The 23566-nt window shown below is 29.6% G+C and overlaps 1 protein-coding gene across 1 annotated transcript; it reads right to left on the bottom strand.

Annotated features, from left to right (window-relative positions):
• Positions 1 to 2156: 2156 nt before the first annotated feature.
• LOC136982453 (max dimerization protein 1-like) lies at positions 2157 to 22552 on the bottom strand. Its single transcript, XM_067278938.1, has 6 exons — positions 22342 to 22552; positions 22091 to 22181; positions 21755 to 21784; positions 11966 to 12080; positions 11011 to 11188; positions 2157 to 4245 (listed from the first exon to the last, which is right to left on the bottom strand). Exons 1-6 carry the CDS (start codon positions 22394 to 22396, stop codon positions 4109 to 4111), a joined length of 606 nt encoding a protein of 201 aa, XP_067135039.1. The 5' UTR covers positions 22397 to 22552; the 3' UTR covers positions 2157 to 4108.
• Between the last annotated feature and the right edge of the window lie 1014 nt (positions 22553 to 23566).

Raw genomic sequence — 23566 nt, 5'->3', positions numbered from 1 at the left:
TAAAAATCTCATCAAAATGAATTTAAATCCAAGTTGTTCCGTATTTTTAGATAAAAGAAAGAAAAAAAAAACTGTTTTTAAATTATTCTACTTTAACTCTAGAATTATATAAACAGGAAGAATTTCCTAATTTCTCTCTTTCTTCATCCATTAGGACTATATAAAAGTTTCGTCCTAAACTAGAAAGTAGGTTATTTTACTAAAAATATATGGAGATTTTGCAAATTTTGCTTTCAGAATAGAAATTTTTAATTTTCTTTAAACTTTCTTTTGTCAATTTTCTGTTAGAAGAAAGGAAAAAGGTTCAAGGAACTAGAATCTAATTGCAAACATCTCTCGAGAGAAAAACGATGTTTATTCCAATGGCAATAGCTCCATAATAACCGGAAAACCGGAAAATAATGGTTTCTTCTACGTAATAGAACTCATAAGCTACCGTGTGACTTGTAATAAGAAAGCCCATGAGTGCAGGTCAAACACGTGGAAAGAGTTTACTATGAGGATGTTCTAATTTTGGCTAGATCCTTCATAAAAATCTTCCAATTGAAAATAACATGAAGGAGATACTAGATAAGTGGTTATGCTGACAAAAATATATAGCTATAAAGGGGTAAGAACTGTTTCTTTTATGACACTCTTTATAAGGTAAGTTCGGAACAATCTCCGCTTTCTAACGATATTAATTTCGCTTTCGTGCTACGAATAGGAAAAATTTCAAACAAATTACATAAATCCTATTGAAAAATAATTAAGTTAAGATTTAAAAGATAAATATTTCTATTTGACATTTTTATTTTATGCATTAAAATAAAATTTAATCGTGACTTTCTTAAAACAATTCTATTTTAAAATAAATTTATCATCTGTTTTATTACTATTTTCCCTGTTAAAAAAGTCGAAAAACTGCAATTTCGACTTTAGAAACAAGCTTTTGAATTATTAAGTCAGAAAATAAAGTTATCAATTTATAAACATAAATACATTTAAAAAATTTATCAGCATTTTCTCTTCTTTCTTTTAATATACTAAAATATACATTTTCAAGTTTTCAAAATCTAAATAAATAATTTAAAACAAGAAAAAAATATATAGAAACTGATATCATGTTTATTTTTATCTGTGCTCTTGGACTACCAGACACAAGCTATTGTTTTTGATATGCCAATTTCCATTTATTACTTATCGAGTCATTAATATAATGAATAAGTAGGTTCCAGGAAAAATTATTACACAATTAAATGTATAGATTCCCGAGAAAAATCAAACAATAGAGAAGACGTGATAAACATCATGCAATCAACAAATTACGGGAACTTCTAACTCATAACCAATCAATGTTAAGCATACATTCAACTTCCTACTAGAAATTTTTTAGAAAATAAATTGAAAAATATATTTTAAAATTCGAGTAACTTATTTGAATATTTCGGTTTTATAGATTCTATCTGAAGGATTTCATTTAAATACAAGAACTTCTGCTGATACATTTCGACTTGGAATCTAGTAAATATTTAGATAAATTGAAATAGAACATTAATTTTCATTCATCCGTCAGCGAATTTTATGGGCATAGTTAAAGGTTGTCAAGTTCAGTTTCCAATAAAATCAAGAAAATGGAAGAGAGAAACACAACTAAAAACTCCTATTGATTTTCATTAAAAGTAATTTTTTGATGGTTCAATTGTCAGGAAATAAGATATATTTTGTTTCCGTCCCGTTCTCCTGTCGATCCACCTTCTGAAAAATTTGTTTCGGTATAAAAAAAAGAAAAATAATCTTTCATTTCACCATTACAAATTTTTCGGGTAACCCCAACGAGTCTATACAAAGTGGACCATCGGTGGTGACGTCATATCCGGTGATGGGCAGCGAGAGTGATTGTTCATCTTCCGGCCAGTTGGGTGGAGTTGGAGATTCCCCTTGCTTCCTGCTGAACAAAGCTTAAAATGATCAATAGAAACAGTTCGGCGAATTATTAAATTAAACGAAATGTTAAATATAGAATTTTTTGTGTTAAAAAAGTTTTTAAAAATTGAAATAAAAAACAATTATATACAGGAAATGTTTTTATTTTTAGGAAAAATGAAACAAAAAAAAAATGATACATGGAATATTTACAGACAAATTCTGAAAGACATCTACAGTACAAAGAAGGGTTTTGTTTTTTTTTATTATTTTTTTAAACTTCATTCTGTAAAAATCTGTGCTTTTCCATTTAAATTTGAAATTATTTTTGTTTTTTTTTTAATTAGCGCACATATATGTCCACCATCCTCTTTTTTTAAGTTCAATCAGGTACAGAGCCTTGTTGACAAACAAATAATCGAAAAAAAATATATATATATATTTTTTTTATTCTCTTTCAACAACATACGACGGATACTCTATTCTTTGATCAAAATCCATCACACCATTTACATTAATCGTGATGCAATTCATCAGATGGCAGTGAATGAATTCTTATGAGATCTAAACATAACCTTTCTACTATAACCATTACAGCAATTAATGCCCTTTTGTAAAAATTTCCAATCAGAACAAAAATAAAATAAAATAAAATAAAATTAAGTATAGTTAAAAATCTGTAACAGAAGAGAAAGAAAACAAAAAAAAAAAAAAAAATTACAATTTTATTTTTTCTAAATTTAAAATGGAAAGTTTCAGATCTTCCGGAACTAAATTATCCATGGAATCTAATATTTTCGAACGTGTCATTCATCGAAGTATATTCTACCATTTGTGAATCCTTCTTCTATAGATAAGCACACCATTAAAATCCACAATTGATTGAAGAGATAAACAGGTACTCGATGTGCATATCTTCGTATTCAGCAGCTTTAATAGACACATAAGTGCTCCTGCCAATAATCAACACTGGCCAAATTTTTAAATTGGTTTTTTTTTAAGTCTTACGTTTGTAACAGGTGAAACATATCCGTGGACATTGAATCCGAATATTTATTATATATATCCCTCTTTACAAACTCAGATAATAGAACTAGAAAATTAATAATCTTTGGCAGAATAATTTGTACTGGACAATGGTTAAGATTTGTGTACGTTTATCTTCCCATTTAAGGGATTTATCATAATAGGCCTACTGACCATTTATATATATATATTTTTAATAAATTTATTTTTTTCCTACTGAGTAGGATTATGGTCCACTGGTTCGAGTTGAATTTCCATTTTCTTACCGTTAATCGAAAGCATAATTATTGGAATTTTTATTTTAAAAAATAAAAATATTTATCAGGAAATACTGCTATTTATCGGTTGTTAAATACATTTAAAATTTTAGATTTATTATTTTATTTTTTTAATTAATATATATTTCTATTCTTTTGGTTTAAATTAAATAATTTATTTCTGTTAGCAGAAATTTATTTATTTATTTTAAGCTGGAGCCTAAAAATTAAAAAAATAAAATAAAATAAAGTAGAATGATATCTGAAGGTCATCCATTTATCACTTTAGTCAACAAAAAATAAAATTTTTCTAATCTCAGTCAAAATAAATATTTTAGGCCTTGTGATATTATAAGCTACGTCTGGAAATAAAGACTTTTGTTGCACTTTTGTTTAAAATAATTTAAAAGTTTCTTTTTTTTAATGTAATTATCAATTTCCATTCCTCTTGATGGAATTCAAGAGATAGAAGCTGCCTAAGGACTGATGTCAATTCCAGCTCTTCCTATGAAACAATTTATAGTGACCAAGTCACTAATTGTAGTATGTTACAGGAATATATACTTTACGTACTCATTCACTCATTTTTTTCAAACATCTAACACACAGACTGTACATTCCATTAGGTAGCTCCGAACAAGTCAATGGAGATTTAACATGTAGGTGAGCATCCGCAAGAAATGCATATTTTACACATTCCGAAGGAAAATGCCCACCAGAAGTCCGCGAATATATATATTTTTTAAAGATGACCGTACTTTAGTTTATTATATAATTTTTTAATGTTTTTTTTAGGAGAGGGTTAGAAACGATTTGGGCAGTCCATGTGATAATTACTAGATCCTTTTCATTCTGTATCAGCGCCATCATCAAATGAAGTATTGCCCGTTGGTGTCGAATGTTCAGATGAGTAGGCAGTGTTAAATGGATCCGTTTTCTCCCAGACTGAGACGTTTGGTGCAGATGGACACTCCTCCGTCACTTGTCAGGCTCTGGATGCTGCTATGATCATCAGTATCACTCTGACTGCTATTGTAACCCACTATATCCACCTCATCTGTAACGAGAAAAAATGATTCTTAATCGAATTGTCAATGTATAAAATTTATATTATAACAAAAAAAAATGTCTTTTTTTCCTCTAAAATCATTAGAAAATGCTTTTACTTTTCAAACCGAATATAAATAAACAAAACTGATATTGAATATATGTTCATATCTTATAAAGCTTTATATTATAAACACAGTGCAGAATAAAATTTGCAACGTATCATGACAGATGTAAAATTTCATGACTAAGTTAACAAAAAGCATGCAGGCGATGTTGTAAACACCATAGATGTAAACGTATCACCAAGTTAAAATTCCAGATAGAGATCCATTATCAGCTATTTATAAGGCATTCAATAATAACTGATAATTTATCTCATCTTCAATAGGAACTTGGCTGCAACAAGATATGATATCTTAACAAAATGCTGCAGATTCACAATTAATTTTAAATTCACCAATTTAATTATAATTGTTACGTGATGTAACACTTGTAATACGCTAATGTTTTTTCGCAAATAACATTTAACCCATATAATTAAGTGATTAATTAACACTTGTTTTTTTATATATTCTTAGTAAAATTATACAAATTGAAAAAAAATCAAACGTATAAAAGACCCTTGATATTAATGGAATTTGAAAAAACTGTCCCAGTTATTATTAAGGACAGGATAATTGATGTTTAGGTCTATAATTTCGACATAGGACTTGAAAGATGAAGTGTAATCGAACGATGAGACTCGAACGTTCTGTAATTTCATATCCATCTTTAAAAACACAAAGCGACGACCGCATTTAGTCACACCTCATTGTCAGCAAAAGTACTCCATGCATGGAAAAAAGTTTTCATTATTCAATCCACGCGTATAATCTCAATAGATAGGTCCACTGCATGAACATTATGGCACAAATCAACCTGTTGTGTTACTTTATAGGGTGGGGCCCGAATTCTACGACCGAAACGTGACCTCTGGCTGCTTCTCTTCTATATCGTTGACCAAATCCAGATTAAACTTAACGATTCGTAGTTACTTTTCGTTTAGGTGAATAACCTTGCTTTACCTGACTTTGCACTGCCCACGTTAACCGCGTGCAGTTCAATGGTCTAGACTCGACCTTTACTGTCAACATGTCTATTTTATGGGTGAAGACCTTTAACTGTTAGGAAAATGGTTGTAATAAATCAACATCCTGATTGGAAGTTAGATTTGCGCCTATCGTTTACTTGCTGGTTGGCTTTCTCTATGGGGCTTTCTGCTCCGAACTCTTTGAACTTAGGTCATCATCATCAATCTTCGCCGTACGCAGAATATGGTTTCATTTCTTGCAGAATAGACCATTAATGCCTAGACAGGTCATTAATGAAATGATGCATTATTAACCTACTTATACCTCTTTTGTAGATGAAAGCCTATCGTGATTTAAGATTAAACACTGCGACATTCTCTCGGTATTTCTATACAAGTATATTTCTAGAATTGAAGGGATTGAATTTAGAACAAACCATGGTTAGATATTTTAATGGGTAATACGAACGTTAAAAGGAAACCATAAAAAATGAGGAACAGGATGACAACTTCAAAATTCTGAGAAATAAAAATTTGGTTATGCGACGTACACACAAATATTTATGTGAAAAGTACAGAATCAGTAGAGCAGCACTCACCATACAAAAGACAATTAAAACAGTAAAATCAGGCCACTGGGAATTGCTGTTACTAATTCGAAAAAAATGATTATTTTAATTTTAAATTTTGTCATTTTTCGGTTATTTCACTCGAAATGATAAAAATTTATCCTTTTATATATAATTGCAGTTTGATGGAATTATTAATTAACAAGAACATCGATATATTTCCTTTATAAACAATATAAATTCTAATGAAAAAAGGTGTGACAAAAAATTTATAAAAACCAATAATAAGAAAATATTGCAAACAGGAAATAACCTTTTAACCATTTCAGAGCATATTGCATCACTTCTTCCTGACCGACAAAATCTTAAGCTAACTTCCTTTTCAGAAAAATTCCCTAAATTTATATTAGCCTATTTAACTCGGGCCTACTGTTCCTAAATTTTTAAAGATGAAGAATAAATTAATAAATAACAGGTTCTTCTATGAGGATTTTTTACGTCAAAATTTTGACAAGTTTGACACAGATTTAACCTTTAGCTTCGCCATAATCTGGCTCTTCTAGACATGTTCTTTTTAATTTTTTTTCAAGTTATAATGGTTATTTATTTATAAAAACCAGATAAGTTTGGGTAGCTGTCATAAAAGTTTGCTACTAAACTACACATTTAGACTTCATTTACTCGAAGAAAACAGTTCTGAACAGGAAGAAATTATGTTGCATTAACCACTTAAAGAAATAAAAAGAAAATCAGGACTATTTTTAGTGTTTTCTATATTTTTAATAGATTAAATGATAAATTATAACAGTGAATAAAGTGAATGATTTGCTATATAAGTTCCTATATTGTTAATATATTACTTGGAATATTTGATAATAAATCTTTCAAAAATGAATATAAATGTTCTAAAATTATTCTGAGGAGTAAAATAATAGGCTCTAGTTTTCATAAACAGAATGCAGAACCCAGATAACCAGATTGGGTAAACAAGAGCATGTGAGAGTGTTCCACGTGTTAGAGTCGACCGGGCGAATGACTGTCCTTGAACTCAAGCAATAAAAAAAAAAAAAAATGGGGCGTTAGAAGAGAGGGAGGTTGTCCAGCATCTCAATCAGTACTTCAGTAGTAATAGGCATATCTCTTAACACTCATATAACCTCACCTAACCGAGTAAAACAATGGAGGAGAGGTTATAAGGTCGTACAACGACGCAGTCACGTTCACAGGTCGCTGGTCAGAGATTCACGTCTTTCTACCCGCCTTTCTGGCGACACCACCTAAACTCTCGTCCTGACCCTGTTGTTGCATGAATAAGCAAGCCCCGAGCACTATTTGATTTTTCTGGTAACTTTACCATTAAATTAATCTCCAATTACACCAGAAGCAAAAAGATCTACGTTACACTATTTTTCATTTATAGCTTCAGGGTACCCGATAGCTGGAGCTAGTAAGTAGATGAGGCCAGCTCTTCCCACGTACATAGGGGGGATTTTTGTCTTTTTTGAGGCCTGTAACTACCCTTCTCGGTTCGTGTAGTTATACATGGATTCAATGCAAAAATAATACAGAGCATAAATAATAGGGCTTCTATTTAGTACGGTGTGACAACATAACGATAAAACGAATTACTACATCGCTTTTTTTTGTAACTTATCTGCAGGGATCTATCTAACTGCACTAACAGCACCGGCTATTTTAGTCGAGACCTACTAGCATGGCTGTTCATTGTCCATTTATGATATCCTGTTCTATAGTTCTATGCAGCAGTGCGGGTTTTGCTTCTTGCTTCATTTAGCAAAGAAAGAAAGAGTTTTTTTTGTGTGTGTGTCAGCTTTCTAAATGTTATTCAGTATTTAAATTACACTTTAAAAATAAATTTTAAATTATTTATTTTATATAAAATTTATTATCCTTTTTCTATTTATTGTAATCATTTTCATGACTATACGTGCTTTCTAAGAACATAAATTTAAAAAGATAAAGAAACTTGATATATACATAGTCATATATATAATTCTTGTTAAATAATTGTTAAGAACAAAAAACAAGCGAGAAACAAGGGGAAAAAAGTCATAGATTTATCCAAACACTTTAATTTTTACAAAGTATTCTTTGTGTTATTGGAGATGACACAAAAATTAAAAAAATAAAAAAAAACAGTAAGATAATTGTAAAATTAAACAGATTAAATTATCGGGTGAAAGATTAGTATCTAAACTTTCCATGCATAAAATACTAGAGATAATAAAGCAAGTTTAGCTGTGTCGAACTCGTTTCAGAATCGGATCGGTTAACACGTGGTCAGAAAATCGGAAACAATGATCCAAAACCAGAAGAGTTGCAAAGGATGAAAAAGCGACAAACCATAATAAAAACTAGATATAGGATTGGTGACGTCATCTTCAGTTAGTACATGCTGTAAATAAAGCTTTTACGACACACTGGCCATCGACTACAATAGCTTCGAAAAGTTTTGTATCGTTTATTGTTAAATGACTCTTCTCGCCTTTTTTTCTTCTTCTTTTACCTCTTTTTAGAGTCGATTGTTGCCAATAAAATAGTATCAGAATGTTAAAAAAAAAGTATGAAGTTTCTCAGGAAGGATATACATTTTCTGCACAAACATTGGATGTAATGCTAAACAAACCGATAAATTAATTTTTATGCTAAGATTATAGGCTACTTTATACATACTCAAATTATTGATATAACGAAGAATTAGTTCTCAAATTTATTATATTATTAAAGAATTAAATTTCTTAGAAAATATAGTTATTTTCTACGCAAATGTCTCTACCTCATAAATATGTAAATAATGTAAAAGTTTAAATGAATCACGTTAAAATCAATTTTTTATTTTATAGTTATTATACTTTAAATAAATTTAAATTATTGGTAAATTTACGAATTAATTTCTTATTACATTACGCTATTAAAGTGAAAAATTTCTTTGGAAAAGTAAGCATTTTCTGTATAAATAATCCTTAATTATAAAAAGCTCAAATAAATCACTTTATTTATTTTAAAAAAACAAACAATATTAAATTTCTAACATAAGAATATATAATTAATATAAAATCTTAAGCAAAACATTCTAAAATTAATAATTATGAAAATACAGTATTATATTTCATATAAATTCAAATTATTGATAAATTTAAAATTTATTATTAAAGGAAACAACATATTAAAAATTTAGGTTAATATTTCTCTAAGGTTATCCAGTTTTTAAATTAAAATTAAAGTATAAAACAAAGAATTATTCAAATAAAATTATGATTTACGTAAATATTTACATTAAAATCCCGAATAAAGTTTAAATGAAAAAATATAGCATAATGCATATCGTGTATTAAAATTAAAAGAAAAATTGCCTCACTTCTCTAGAAAACATTAATATTAAAGAGACAAACAGTGATAATAATTTGAAATTAAAAATATCGACCTTAAATACTTTTGTATTATAAACAAACTAATATAAAATAAATTTACTGCAGTTTTTTCTAAAAAAGAGAGCAGCTGAAGATTTTTATTCCCTGAACTAAGGGTGGGTCCTTTATATGTTAAATTTAACCTAAGGTTAAAGGGGGCTCGAACCTAAAATTACCTCTCAGACCCAGAAATTCTATTTGCACCCGGAAGCAATGCAATTTTATATGCAATTTTCCTCTCTTCGCTGCTATTCTAGATTAAGAATTCTAAATTGATTTAAAGATAATATTTTGTATAGAAAATTGTACACTTATTAACATTTTTTTCATATTTCTAAACTACAAATTTTTACCTTTTTAAACTAAACTCGTGTATTACAAATGATGATTAAGTCTAAGCACGTTTAATGGGTCTTTTAATATTCCCGGAGTTACAATGCATGCTCTTCGATTTACTTGATAAACAGAGCAACAAAATATAATTTTACATTTAATTTCTATTATTTTTTACTTAATCAGCAATAAATAGGATATATTCAAAAGCTGAAATAAGAGAAACTTTTAAAAAAGAACATTTTATAACTTTTTCAAGTATTTGAAAGTAGAACGTAAACAACTATTTGATTATACATTATATATTTGCCATATTTGAAGTAACAGATTATGAAAACTCTGGTACTGTGAGCAACAGTTAAAAGTAGTTCAAGGTTGGGTAATTTTTGTATTCCAAGAAACTAGCAGGTGTAGTAGTCTAAGGTGAATAAGGTTCTGTCCTGCACAAGCAGTGATTGTAATTTTGGCAATGCTTCAACATACTTGCTATATCTACGTATCTCACAATAGTGTTCCGTGAATAACTTTTGATAGCTTTGCATTAACAAACACTAAAACACCGGCTCCATGTGCTACATTGACATTGATTGTAATCGTCACCTGAACTAATCTATCATAATTGAAACAAAAAACAAAGTTCATTTAGCTTTTATTGTTATTGTTTAAAACGAAATTCGATTTTTAATGGTATTTTCTGTATAAATTTCTACTTTTATAACTATAAAACTCAAAAAAACAATTGTCAAAGTTTGGATTTTTATAACTTTTAGTTTTAAAATTAATGTCTTTTTTCTTTTAAAATAAACTTTTTAAAGATAGAATATAAAATTAATATAGGCCTACATTTCTGTTAAAAATTAAATTTATTTAAAATGAATTTTTAAAAATGAAAAAAAAAACCCAAAAAACCTGCTTATGTTTGAATAATGTTCTAATTTATTATAAGGCCAAAACAGAAATACTCATATAAATATTGTAAACAATAGTGGTTTGATCTAAAATTATTTCCGTGTTCTATTTTCCAATTTTTTAGGTAATTTTTGTAAATTTTTTAATGTTTTTCCACAATGCTAAAGGCTCTGTATTAATTATTTTCGTGATTACTTGTTAGCAAAAAGGGAGCATAAATATATATAAAAAAATATATTTTAAAAAGTGAACTAATGACACTAAGAAAGATTTTTTTACTGTAAAATCCTGATAAATGGAAGAAAAAGAAATGGTGGCATGATGCGAATCATAAATTTAAATGTAGAGAAGAGGCCCACCTCGCCCAGAACACGTTAATAGGCTATATTCACTATTATATAAGTAAAAACTAAAAATAGCACAAAATGTGCCCGAGGTAAATGATCCAATTGATGGGTCACCTGTTTCAGACGTGGAAGATGTCGAGGGCGATGTCGAACTGCACTCACTGACACTTCTCCGTTTCCGTTCGTAATGGAATGGTCCATTTAGCTGATCCAATCTCCGCCTGAGATATCTCTGCTCCCTTAATAGCTGTTCCTTTTGTACCTGATGCTTCCTATCTTTGTCTTCAAGTGTCTGGAAAGAATCATATTCTGAATGTTTCATTGATTTTAAGTAGGATAGGCACACTTCATCCTAATAACCTATTGATAGATTTGAAAGTGGAGTAGGGATTTAAAATGGTTTGCATCTCACTCCATTCCGTACAGATTTTCGGCTCTTATAAAATTTAATGAGTGCATTATTTTCTTACTATAATCCTTCTAAAAGACAAAATCATTACTGTGTAATCCTGAATGACGAGTATTATATTTAAGTAAGTCGAACATTAAATAAAAGTTCAAGTTTAATTCTTCAGTGGTTATTTGTAGGAAATCAAATACGTTTAAGAGAAGTTTAGAAGTGCATCGATAAGCCCATGTCTTTATCATTAATTTAAATAAGCATAGATAATTTCGAGTTTAAGCAATTTTCTTTTTCAGAAAAACTAAAAATACAAACAGGTCCTCTCACAAGTCGAGAAAGGCCGGAGTCATTTGTATTTTTGAAGCTCTTCATATTAGAAAATAGCAAAATAGAATATAAAATTCTAAATTTGAGGCGTTTTGTGGATATGAATCCGGTTCAACTAGCCTTTCTGGATCCCTTTATGATAGGCCCTGAATATATCATACTGTAAATAACTGATAAGCATATTAAGGGCATTCGAAACTTTAAGAGAAAAATATTTGACTATATTAAAGCAATAACAATTATAATTATGTTACAGTAATATATTAAAAGTAGTAATTTTCTATGTGAAAGTCGGTTTAATATATTTAAAAAATATATATTACTGTATTTTTCGGTTACCTTAATGAAGGATTTAGCTTTGGTTAAAAGACCTAACGTCGTATGGCGATTTGATTCGGGTCCTAAAGGAACGATTTCCTTTAATTTTTCGAGACAATTCCGCAAATGAGCCCGCCTTAAAGAAGAAAAAAAAACAAAAATGATATGTTATTTATAGAGTTATTGCAAATAGGAAAAAATGAAAACATCAGCCAATACATCTGAATAACTTAAATTTATAAGTAAATGTATCTACTTTTTTATTCTTTGTTCTTTTGTGAGTCAAAGCAATTTAAAATTATATTTAAAATTATTTGAAACTGGTGAAAAAAACCCTTTGAATTAAATTCCTGTAAGTGCAGAGATCCGAAACGAAGCTGTTAAAAGCAAGTACCGTTTCGCTTAATTGGTTTCCTAATATTTTACAGGCATTAAACAGCAATCATAACAACACCATAAGGAATGGCCTACTTTTAGAAGAGCTTCCTGAGAAACAATAACTTTGCTTTTTCCAAATGTAGACGTGAATTCAGTCAAGTATGAAGTGTTTAGAATAGATTGATACCAAAACAATTCACGCTTCGAAACCACACAGTTGCGTTTACCAAAATAAATCTGGTCAACGTAGCTATTATACGGTTTCATTCTTTACTATTACTATGTTTAATTTGTAATCTGATAAAACATGCAATATAATGATTTGATAAACTCACAGCCACAATAATTCCTGAAGTATCTTGATGAAACGCAAGTTGAGAGAAAGCCTCTGATACCCCTACAATGCAATGTTACTATGACTAATATTGGATGAACATATGTCATTCACAGGGTTAATCCACCCGTCAATTTTTATCTAAATCTAATCGTAATTATATAAAAAAGTCAAGAATTCAAATAAAATACACCCTCGCAACATTTATTTAGATTTATACTTTTTGGTTCTTCAAAATTGATATTTTTGTAAATCGTGCTACATAAATTGACGTAGTCATCTGTTCTAATTGGTCGTGTCTGTTATTAAATTAATCATATCTAATCATAAATAAGGAAGTGACAAATTGCTTTCTTCAACGTATCTAAATCAACTGAAAACATTCGCACACACCTGACATGATAACAAACATCTCAACTGAGAGGTTCAATGACCCAATACGGACAAACAACAGAGGAGCCAAAATTCTTTCCTTTTTTTAAATATCTGTTTATTCTCAACACTTTCTGAACTGCCCTATAAGTTAAGCAAACACAGAATAAAATAGAAACACGAATTTCTGAAACGAAAAACAAGTCTCGAGTAACGATTCTAATTAAATACTGTCAAACGCATATTACTGCCTGGAAATACAAGAAAATCAATAAGGTAATTGAAATTTAGATGAAGTAAAATGCATTTAATTTTCGTCTCGGACAAGTAGCAGATTATTAGTCAGATCCACCTGTTTACTAATTGCAGCAAAGTGTGGCAGACAGCACGCTTGACACCCATAGTGTTTTTCACAATGGATGTTGCAATGACTCATTAAGCGAGAACCAGAGGCACAATGACGACAATCGAGTAAACTGCTGACAATTGGAGACAAGCTGAATAAACTTATTTGGGTCAAACGTGGTCCTCAACATATCAGAAAATAACCGTGAAAGTAGAATGTTGTCCCCTGTGATTTTATTTTTATCTCGCGATGCAAGTGGTCTTATTTTTGGAAAAATAACGTTTCTTATTCGTTTTTTTCGATAAATAATCAACCGACCGTAGTTAGTTATTGATTCGAAAATAACAAATTCAATTTTCATCAAAAGTTACCAAAAAAAAGAAATCAAAGAAAAGAAAGTGACACATAAGTCTAGAAATGTAAATGCTCTTTGACGAGTTTAATTATTTTAGAAAAAAAAATAATTAATTTAAGAACGAATTTGACTTTTTATAAATCGATATTTCAAATTAAAAAATGCAAATTAAATTAAGATATTTAAAAAAAAACATATTTTTTTAAAAGGAATTTTTTTTTCATCACATGACAAGCGTTTGAAGTCATTTCAAAATTTTGTTGGCATCAGTGACCATACTAGCGTTCAAAATACCCATAAGCATACTTCTAAACAAAACATTGAAATAATTTATTTTTGGATAGCTATTCCAAAATGTTTCGAGATTTTAACCGGATAATTTATTTTTATCACAAACAAAATTTTTACAGTTATATATATATAAAAAAAAAAAATATTTAAAATGTTCAAAATAACATCTAAAAATTGCCTCTTATTTCTTAAATAATTATACAAATAACAATAATAACTATTATCATTATCTTTTCGCATATAATAATAATAATAATAATAATAATAATTTTTCGTGTAAAAATATTTAAAATTTTAAAGACATTCCCATTCTCCAAATCATTTTTACAACTTCTGCAAACAGAAATAAATGGAGAAAAAAGATACACATTTGTAAGAGTGTAAAGTTGTATAACACATTGAACAAAACTTAAAAATTTTCTTCCCTCCGGTCCTAAAAATGTAGATGAAAATATTTATTTTTCTAAGGCTTGTCCTAGTTTCTATAAAAACAAACAAAAGAGGTGTTAATGCTATTTATCATAAAATAGCAAACGGATTTAAAATGTTATGTTTGTTAAAATTTTGTCGATGAAGCATTAGATTAAGCTATTGCATCTTCATCAGATTATTTTATCTTGTTTTGAATCCTGTAAATAGGTTAATGCATCTAACTGTTCATTTCTGATAGAAAATGAAATAAGTTTTCTTTGTCGTACAGAGGGGAAAGGCCAATTTAACTTAATGCTCTTCCTTTCATGGCCGGAAAACTATTTAGAAGTGTTACAAAAAGAATTTAGCACCCCTTTTTTCCTGTTTTAAGTTTTTCTTTTCATCCTTTTCATATTACCGAAACTAAATCTTTTATTCTACAGTTTCGGCTACGCTTAATTATATAAAGATAAGGTTTAGAATAGTTCGAAATAATTCAAAAACAGTTTAGAATATTTAGTAATTTGGTATCTCACAGGCGTTAAAAACAAAAAGAAAAAAAAAAAAAGGAAAAGGAGTTCAGTCACGAGACGTGTTATTAAGTTTCAAAAACAGCAAGGGGTCGCAATCTTTTCAAAATAGGAAGATATATTAAAACAAAAATTTGGCATAAGTAGGCTAAAAAAATAAAATTCACTGATATGTTTTCTATATTAACATAAAGCTAGCGCATTTATCTTCAATACTTAACGTTAGTTTACTTTTTACTTAAGGCTTGTAACTTATCAGTTTTATTAAATTTTCCAGAAAAGTAAAATTATATTTTTAGATTTTTAAAGCTTCGTAAAATAATCAAGGGTACAAAATATCAAATCTAAATATTTTTTTGTTTAAAATTAATTATATAGTAATAACAAATAGAATTATGTATTCGTTTTCAGTAATATAAAATATATAGGCCTAAAATAAACAATTTTTAATTGTAATAATTATAATGCTTCAGTTTTATGATAAGGTATTCAAATATAATAGAGAAATGCAATAATGCTTTATTAAAACTTGTAAAAATTATAATGTGATAATTATATATAAATGCTTAAATATAAACATATATAAAAAGCTATTTAATCATTATTATTTCAATATGAATGTCTTGAAATTAATGTCTCAAAATAATGTTTGTAAACAATTTTGACATCGATGCAATTAATAATGATAAAAAAATTATTTTAAACTATAATTAAATGTTTTTTTTTTTTTATTTTCAAAATTTCGTACGAAAATCTTTGGATTTCTTACTCGGATCCTAGCCAAATTTAATATAATAATGCATATTAAACAGATAAAATTAGTTTGTGTAGCTCAGTTTTAGGGCTATTTATCAAAACACAGACAGACCAACGAACGATCAAAACGCTAATTTTTTTTCTTCTTAAATCGCTGAAAAGAAGTATTTATGCCCCTCATTCAAGTAATGTCATATGTTGATATGGATTTTGTAATTTGTAAAGAAATATTAATCATTATAATAATTATAATTGAAAAAAAAAATTTTTCTTTGCTCTTTTGATGCAGAATGTAATTATTTTTAAAGATTATAAATATCTGTTGAAATAACTTTATTGTTCTGACTATTTAATAAAATTCAATTGAATCCCGTCATTCTGACTTCTTTTTTGATATATAATCACGCTATCGCTTTGTTATGTGCTACATTTCCTGTACACATAATAAGCTAATATTGCACGAAAATATTTTTTTTTTTTACATGAGAAATGGGCTAATATGTATGCTTTAGAGCAACCGGTTCCTTCAAATTTATCATACCAATTTTGTTTCTTTTTTTTCATAGTTTCAAATTAATTTGCTTTTCTTGGGTAATAAGCTGACATGAATTGAAGTCGGCAGTGAACCTGAAAGAGTTTAAGTATTTTCATTTATGCAAAATTGACGAGGTCTTTGCCATGAATTTTGGAGTCATTTAACTTCTCTTTCCTCTTTATTAGAGAATAAATGGAACTCAGACAACAATACAAGAGATTTTTTTGAACATTTAATGCAAACTCATTTGAGGATGAGCATTCGAAAGATGAAAGCTTGATGCTCGAATATGGGCCGAGAGTTCGAGAGCAAACGAAAGTTTTGATTTTGTTACCCGTTGAAGATTGTATGGCAATCGGTTCTGAGTTCTTTTGTCAAGATTTAAACAAGAATCTAAATTAAAGCAACGTTAGAAAGCCTTTGTTAACTATTCTCTTCGGAAAGTTGGTTGTCTGTTGTAGGATATCCATAACGGTTCTTAAATTCTCACAATTGATCAGAAGCCATCTGGAACCATTTGGTAAAATTCAATTGGTGAAAAGAACGGGAGGCCTCAGTCCCCACAAGTCGAACATTTCGTCTAGGCCTACACCTGGAACTAGAACGGAAGCGGGTGAGGAGACGGATATGAACCATTCCTAACAGCATTTCTGTAGAAAAGGTCTCATTTCCGAACGCCTTGGTTAACGTCACGGCCGGAAAAAATCCTATTTTTTCCAACAGACTAACACTCGTTACGAGATATTGGTTGAAAATCCAATATTTTCTCTGACATTCGCAATTTGAAGGTTTAGCTTGTAGATGAAAGTAAAGTATTACTAAATACCCCGCTTGTGTAAGAGGATTTGTTGGAAGATAAGCAGTGACACAATATTCCTTTTTTGTGAAATAGGCCACTTTATCTAACTAAAATTGTAATTTTAAATTATTGCTTAGGCCAATCACATTAATTAGCCTCTAGTGTAAAAAATAAATAGTATGATTGTAATCATTTTGCTAACAAAAACATTCTTTCTAAAATGATTTCCTATTTAGGTAATTATAACTCGAATTTATAATGATAAAATCAAGAATTTTAAAGTAATTACTCGTCTGTAATGTAAGAGAGTTTAATAAGCAATTTTTCACTAAAAATGAATGTTTTTTTAATTAACATATAAACTAGTAAACCTTATATCAAGGCCTACATAGATACTTGTCTCCCTTTGGAAATGCATCAAAAAACTCAAAAGAACAAGCTCTGTATCATTTTGGAAAAGGAAGATGACTCTTTCACATGGACCTAATCATATCAGAGATATAAAACCATGGCTATCTTAGATCCATCTCCTATTCTAGCCTAGATTCAAAACATCGGAAATTCATATCGCAAGCTTTGTCCTGTATTCATTTCTATTTAAAAATATAGGCCTGCACAGCAGCCTACTTTATTAAAAACGGCGTCATGCAGAGCTATTTAATAACCTTATTAACCTAAAATTCAAAATATATACTTTTCTCGGGTTCGAATATTACTTCATATTTAAAATTTTTAATTAATCGAAACACACGGCCGTATGCGGAAACGATATCGATTTTTATAGAAGCGATCAAGGTCACTTATACAAGAATAGTTCGTGACGTAGCTTATACTATTATCAATCTACACGTAAGAAAACCAGAAAAGAAAAAAAATTAAAAAGAAATAAAAGGAAATTGTAAAATTTTATGGATTCTTGGTATTATTTAATTATAAATCAAGTTTTGTTTCGGTCGAAGCCGCAATAACAGAAAGAATCATCTGGATGTCCAGTCAACTCGAAAGACTTACGAGACAGCGCGGCTTCGTTTACTTGGCAACGTGTCAACTCGAAACACTATTGCCACGTGGTGTTCGGTGGTGTAGCCACCACACCCCGAAGTCACATGGTTCTGCAAATCTGCAACAATTACGTCGTCCATTATTACTAACCAATATGCCCATTATTTAGATTTATCTACATCATTTAGCTTCTGTTTTAATCGCGTGATACGACATTTTTATAACTAAATTGGTAAGAGTTATTTTGCAAATAATTTTCAAAAAAAGGGCATTTTTTAAAAAATTCTATTTATAAATTATATATAGATATATAATAAACAATGTAGAGAAATCAGGATATTATAAAATTAAAATCGGGCTTTTTAAAAGTAGTTTAAAAAAAAAAAATCTTTTCTTCTTTGTTTATGATCTATAATTATTCTAATTTTTTAGTAAATAAATTAATAAATAATAAATTATTTAAAAAAAAATTGTCACTTTGTTTTTCACTTAAATCATTAAAAATTTGTTTTTCGTAATTTAGTCACGCGATTTATTTATACGATAAGATTAACAGTTATTTATTACTCATAAATTATACTTTGCACAAAGAAATCTCGCGAAAAAAATACTATTTTAATCGAAGAGGAAAAATATAATAATTTTTGTAGTTACTCGACTGAACTTCATCTACAAAATGAGTAACGGGTAGGGGGTTGTTAAAAATTGTAGATAATCCCTCAGACATTGCTTAAAAGTCGTTACGCTAATTATCTTTAAAATAAGATACAAGTGGGAGAGTCAAAGTAAGACGGTTGGGTTAAACGTCCCTGGAAGTAGTTTGACTAGAAAAGATGTTCGGTCCAGTCAATTATCTTATGAGGGACTTATTTAACATACAATAGGATCACTGACCCTTTATTTAATTATTACTGACATCTGCAGTTGTTCTACTGCTCAAATGATAATTTTTTTCTTCTCGTTTTTTTAAATAAGTTAAATAGAATAATATCTGATTTTAATTATGGGCGAATTATTTAAAATAATATATTTTTTAAACTCTACTTAATGATTGAAATATAAGACATTGTTGTACTTTTTATGTATTTTATTTCGGTCTGAACAACTTGGTAATTTCAGAAGCTGATAAACATGACGTCGAGTTGAGCTTTGCACGCTTTTTTCTTTCCTTTTTTTTTCAAGTTATGTTTACAAATTCCATCACCTCCTACAGACGTCGAGTTGGCTCCAGTTCTCTTAATTGATATACTTTTCCATTCATTATAAAATTCGAAAGTTCATGGAATGAGTATTTGCTTCCAATCTTTAATAATTTTTTTGTTCTTAAGAGTTTCAGAGAAAGCAAAACCTGATATATATACAAGCAATTACAAAAGCAAAAAAAAGAATTCAAATTAAACAGAATATAAAAAATTATATATATAAAATCTAACTTTTCATTAACGATTCTTGCTATATCACTTAACGAATTAAAAATAACAGCATAGCGTACCACGTGATACGAAATTGTGAATGAATAGAATTGTATCCTCTAATCGTGACGAACAGATTTATAAACTTGTCAATTGTATAAATAGATTTGATATTATTAGGAAATGTAATAAAATACATCACTCGAATATATTGGATCACTTGAGGAGATGATATACAAAGGATCGATCTAATCCTGAATAATTTCATTCAACTTTACATATACTTAAGTCAATAAAGTGATAAAAGTAATAAGCAATAACGTGATTCGATTAAATAAATTTAAAATAACATATCACGTGATCGTCTATAGTAATAAATATTGATGACTTTTAAGTTTTCACGTGTTGCTAATTAATAATACGTGAAAAATCTTTAACGGTATAAGGGGAGAAAACTGTTTCGAATTCTTTAATAGAAATTTTATATTTTTGGAATGAATCACGTGATTTAATTGAATAACTAGAGATAACATTTTTAGTATAACTATACCACAGAACGTGATGTCTACTGTGGTGATCCAACGATAAGATTCCTAGCATTTACTGAATTAAATTAATTTAATATTTCATTTTACTGGAGAATTACTAAAACCGAACAATGAAGGGGAAAAAACGAGAATAACAAAGCGTGCAATAACGAAAACGAAAATTAGCTAACAAAATATTACAACAGTTAGATTGCAAAAAATTGGTATTACTAATCGACAAATAGGTTACAGACCCTATGTTTTCGGCAAGGCTTATACATCTATTCTTGATAAATAACAGTAATCGTACTGCTAATAAATATCCTTGACATTTATTCAATGATGTAGCAGGTGTTTGATATCATCCTATTCTATAGAATTACCTAAAAAATATAAGTTCATTCTCACGTATAATCATTAACAAATCCTATTCTCTGAATCATTACAAGAAATGCATAACTACTAGAATATAAATAGAAAAACTTATTATAAACTAAGATATCGTATTTCTCCAACGTACAAGAGTTACTGTTAAACTGATACCTCAATTAAAGCTCAAGTCAAATTCTGTGAATAGCTACAAAGAAAATTTGCTTTTCGTTGCAATTTTTAAAACGGTTGATTACATTTTTGCTGGTTTTTTATGAGGAAAAACTGAAATTACTTATAAATAAAATTATCGCGTGATTTTTTCGGATGTTTACGTCAAACTTTTCTATGTATACATATGAATAATTTTTTGTATCAGTTAATCTCATTTTGCGGAAATTTATATAGAAATCATACGATTATTCTATCCTGTTGTGACGTAACAAATTGATGCACTAGTTATGAATCGTTATGCATTATAAATACAGGATTTAGTAAATCTAAACAAGATGCCACCTTCCTAAACACTGTAAAAAAGCATTAGATGTGTGCAAGTTCAAATAGAATAAACTCAAGTTTATATGCAGCCCATATTTTTAAACCGTACAGCACTCTTTGCTATTTCCTTCAGGATTGCATCCAAAAATATGTGTCTTATTAATAAAACTTGTCAATTTGCCATCTGCCTCATTTAGTATATAAACTCTTCATTAATACTTAAAAAACACTTTACGGCATTTTTAAATAAGTAAGCAATGTAGAGACCCGTACTCATCGGCTGTAACGGTTCTAAAAAGGAAAAAAAATTCCACGTCATCAAGCACATTACGACGTGTAATGTCTCTGTAGCCATATCAGTCACGTGGTGTGCTGTCAGAACGACTATCACGTGGCCTATAAACTGCGGTACACAAACCGCCATGTTCGTTATGTATCGTAGAATAGGATAAAATTAAAAATAAACGTTTTATTTCGAACCAAAATGCATTATCGAGATATTGGATAATGGATTGCATTACAGTCGACCGTTTAATATAGAGGCTGGTTAGAACAAGTGACTTCTACTCAAGGTCACGAGATACAACTTGGCTGTAATGTTGCCAATAGTAACTACACCTACTGTATACTAATAAAATCGATTATTTCAAACGTTGTAAGACGATTACATATGCACACCCAAACTAAAAAGAAGAGTATCTATGCAACGTGTTTCGGGTCACGTATACAAGCATAAAAAGTACATTTAATTATTACAAAGCTGTGTAAACATGGAAATCAGTTGTATTGGCTTTTAATGTTTTTGAAAACCATTAAAAATTGTTGAAAGATAATAAAAGCTATTAAAATACTTCTTATTATTATCATTATTAATGAATCAGATGAATAACTTTACCTGTTCTTTTCCAGTTCATTGTGCGATGACCTGAAAGTAAACAAATTGACTAAGAATTGAAAACCGAATAAAATAATTCGAGCGCGATCAAAATATTTTTTGAAAGGTTTTAAATTTTTACTGTTTGGATTGCAGGATCGCTTCTGTAGCCCTGTCTCAACCATTTCCGACTGATAAACGAAAGGAGGGCTACAGCGGATCCTGTAGGGAAATGTCAAATGCAAATGGATCACAGGACAAAAAATCGATTCGACCAAATAAGAACTAGCCTACGGATACTATTTACAAAGAACAAAAAGTGATGAAAGCGGAGGCCAAACGTTAAGAAATTCTTACCTGTTTCCCTGAGTCTTTTTCAATTTTGGTCTTCTTCTATTGAGATCTTCTGGAAGGGGAAGCATCGTGGACGCATATCCATGTTCTGCCTCTGGAAAAAAACAAACCGATGTAGCTATGTCAATCCAGCATTGCACTTATGTCAAAATCAGCTGATCGTCTAGTTCTAGTCGGCATCCATGTTGGAAGGCCTTGGATAAGACAACGATCACGGAGAGAGGCACAGAGTATAGTACAGGTTGAAAGATTACCTCGCTCTCTCCTTTCTATATATTCGGCAGCTTCTAGTAATGCGGCGATGCTCATGCTTGTACTGAAGGTGATACGTTACACTAAAATTCCACAAAACGTATACGTCGTATCCTGCACCTCTTGTTTTGTTCCCAGCCACGCACGTTGCCAGCAGCGTTTCAGCCGATAACTACAAGCTTGGCAGCAGCATTGGAGTGCACCTGACACCGTACCACATGTGATTGGCCAGCCGAAGCGCATTCGAGTATCCGAAGTTGAGATCGGTTATTTTCGTCAGCACCGAGTGCTATCGACCAATCACGAACAATGTTTATTGAAGCCATCAGCCATGCTGTCTGCCCACGTGTTTAACATGCTTCCTTGCAACTGGATGTGTGGGCACTTTCCTTGACACAGTTCCATCAGTCTTGTCAAATTATTCTATATCTCTTCCCACTTTTTAATTGGTTTAGAGTTAAAATAAATCTTAATGTTATTTAACATTTTAAAAGTGGTCGGCTATTGGCTAATGCTATTTGTCATTCACGTTTGATCAATTTTTGGTAGGTCTCTTATTGATTTATCTCGTACGGAGAGCCAATCGACATGGTTGTTTTGCTATATTTGCTGATAAAAATACACGATAAAATCGAAATATAATATCGAGAAATGTTCATAAAAAATTATATATAGGCTATAGCTAATGAAAAGAGAGAAATGGAATAAATTCAGTTAGCAGGAAAAGGGAGGATGCGACACCTAATGATGTTTGGCACTTAATTGGTGTAGCTTCAATTAGGTAGTAAAGCTAAAGTTATTTTTTTGGTCAGTTGACAGTTGGCTATTATAATATAACTGCTGCCAATTAGAAAGGCGTTGTCTTTCTTCCATATCACAACGTCCCAAATTCAAAGATCGGTTTGCTATTGTTTAGATTGTTCTGAAAAATACATAACAGGTTAAACTACAGCAGAAGCTCGGTATTTACGATGAAAATTGGAATTTCGATTTTTCACAATAGGCGATAAAGGCATTCAATTTTCTTTTGTAAGCAAAAATTGAACGATTTGCTTTGATAATTTTTCAGCAAAATTTAAATTCATTTTTTTGCTATTAATAAAACATGTGTTTTTAATTAAAAACAACCATGACTTGCGGTTTACGCTCAATATGTGTTTATTTTAGTTATGAATCAATTGTATTATATTTATAAATGTGTAGTCTTATTTTCAAGCGATATATCCT

Source organism: Centruroides vittatus, unplaced genomic scaffold (assembly GCF_030686945.1).
Source record: "Centruroides vittatus isolate TY-2023 unplaced genomic scaffold, ASM3068694v2 contig_1168, whole genome shotgun sequence".
NCBI classification, from domain to species: Eukaryota; Metazoa; Arthropoda; class Arachnida; order Scorpiones; family Buthidae; genus Centruroides; species Centruroides vittatus.
This window is presented reverse-complemented; position numbering and strand designations above follow the sequence as displayed.

What these genes read in the sequence shown, in the direction of transcription:
- LOC136982453 (XM_067278938.1), bottom strand. Translation starts at nt 22,396, where the DNA reads ATGAGCATCGCCGCATTACTAGAAGCTGCCGAATATATAGAAAGGAGA. An exon ending in AATGAACTGGAAAAGAACAG is followed by an intron (nt 12,081 to 21,754) that starts GTAAAGTTATTC and finishes TTCTTCTTTAAG; the next exon opens with GCGGGCTCATTTGCGGAATT. An exon ending in ATCTTCCACGTCTGAAACAG is followed by an intron (nt 4,246 to 11,010) that starts GTGACCCATCAA and finishes TTCTCGTTACAG; the next exon opens with ATGAGGTGGATATAGTGGGT.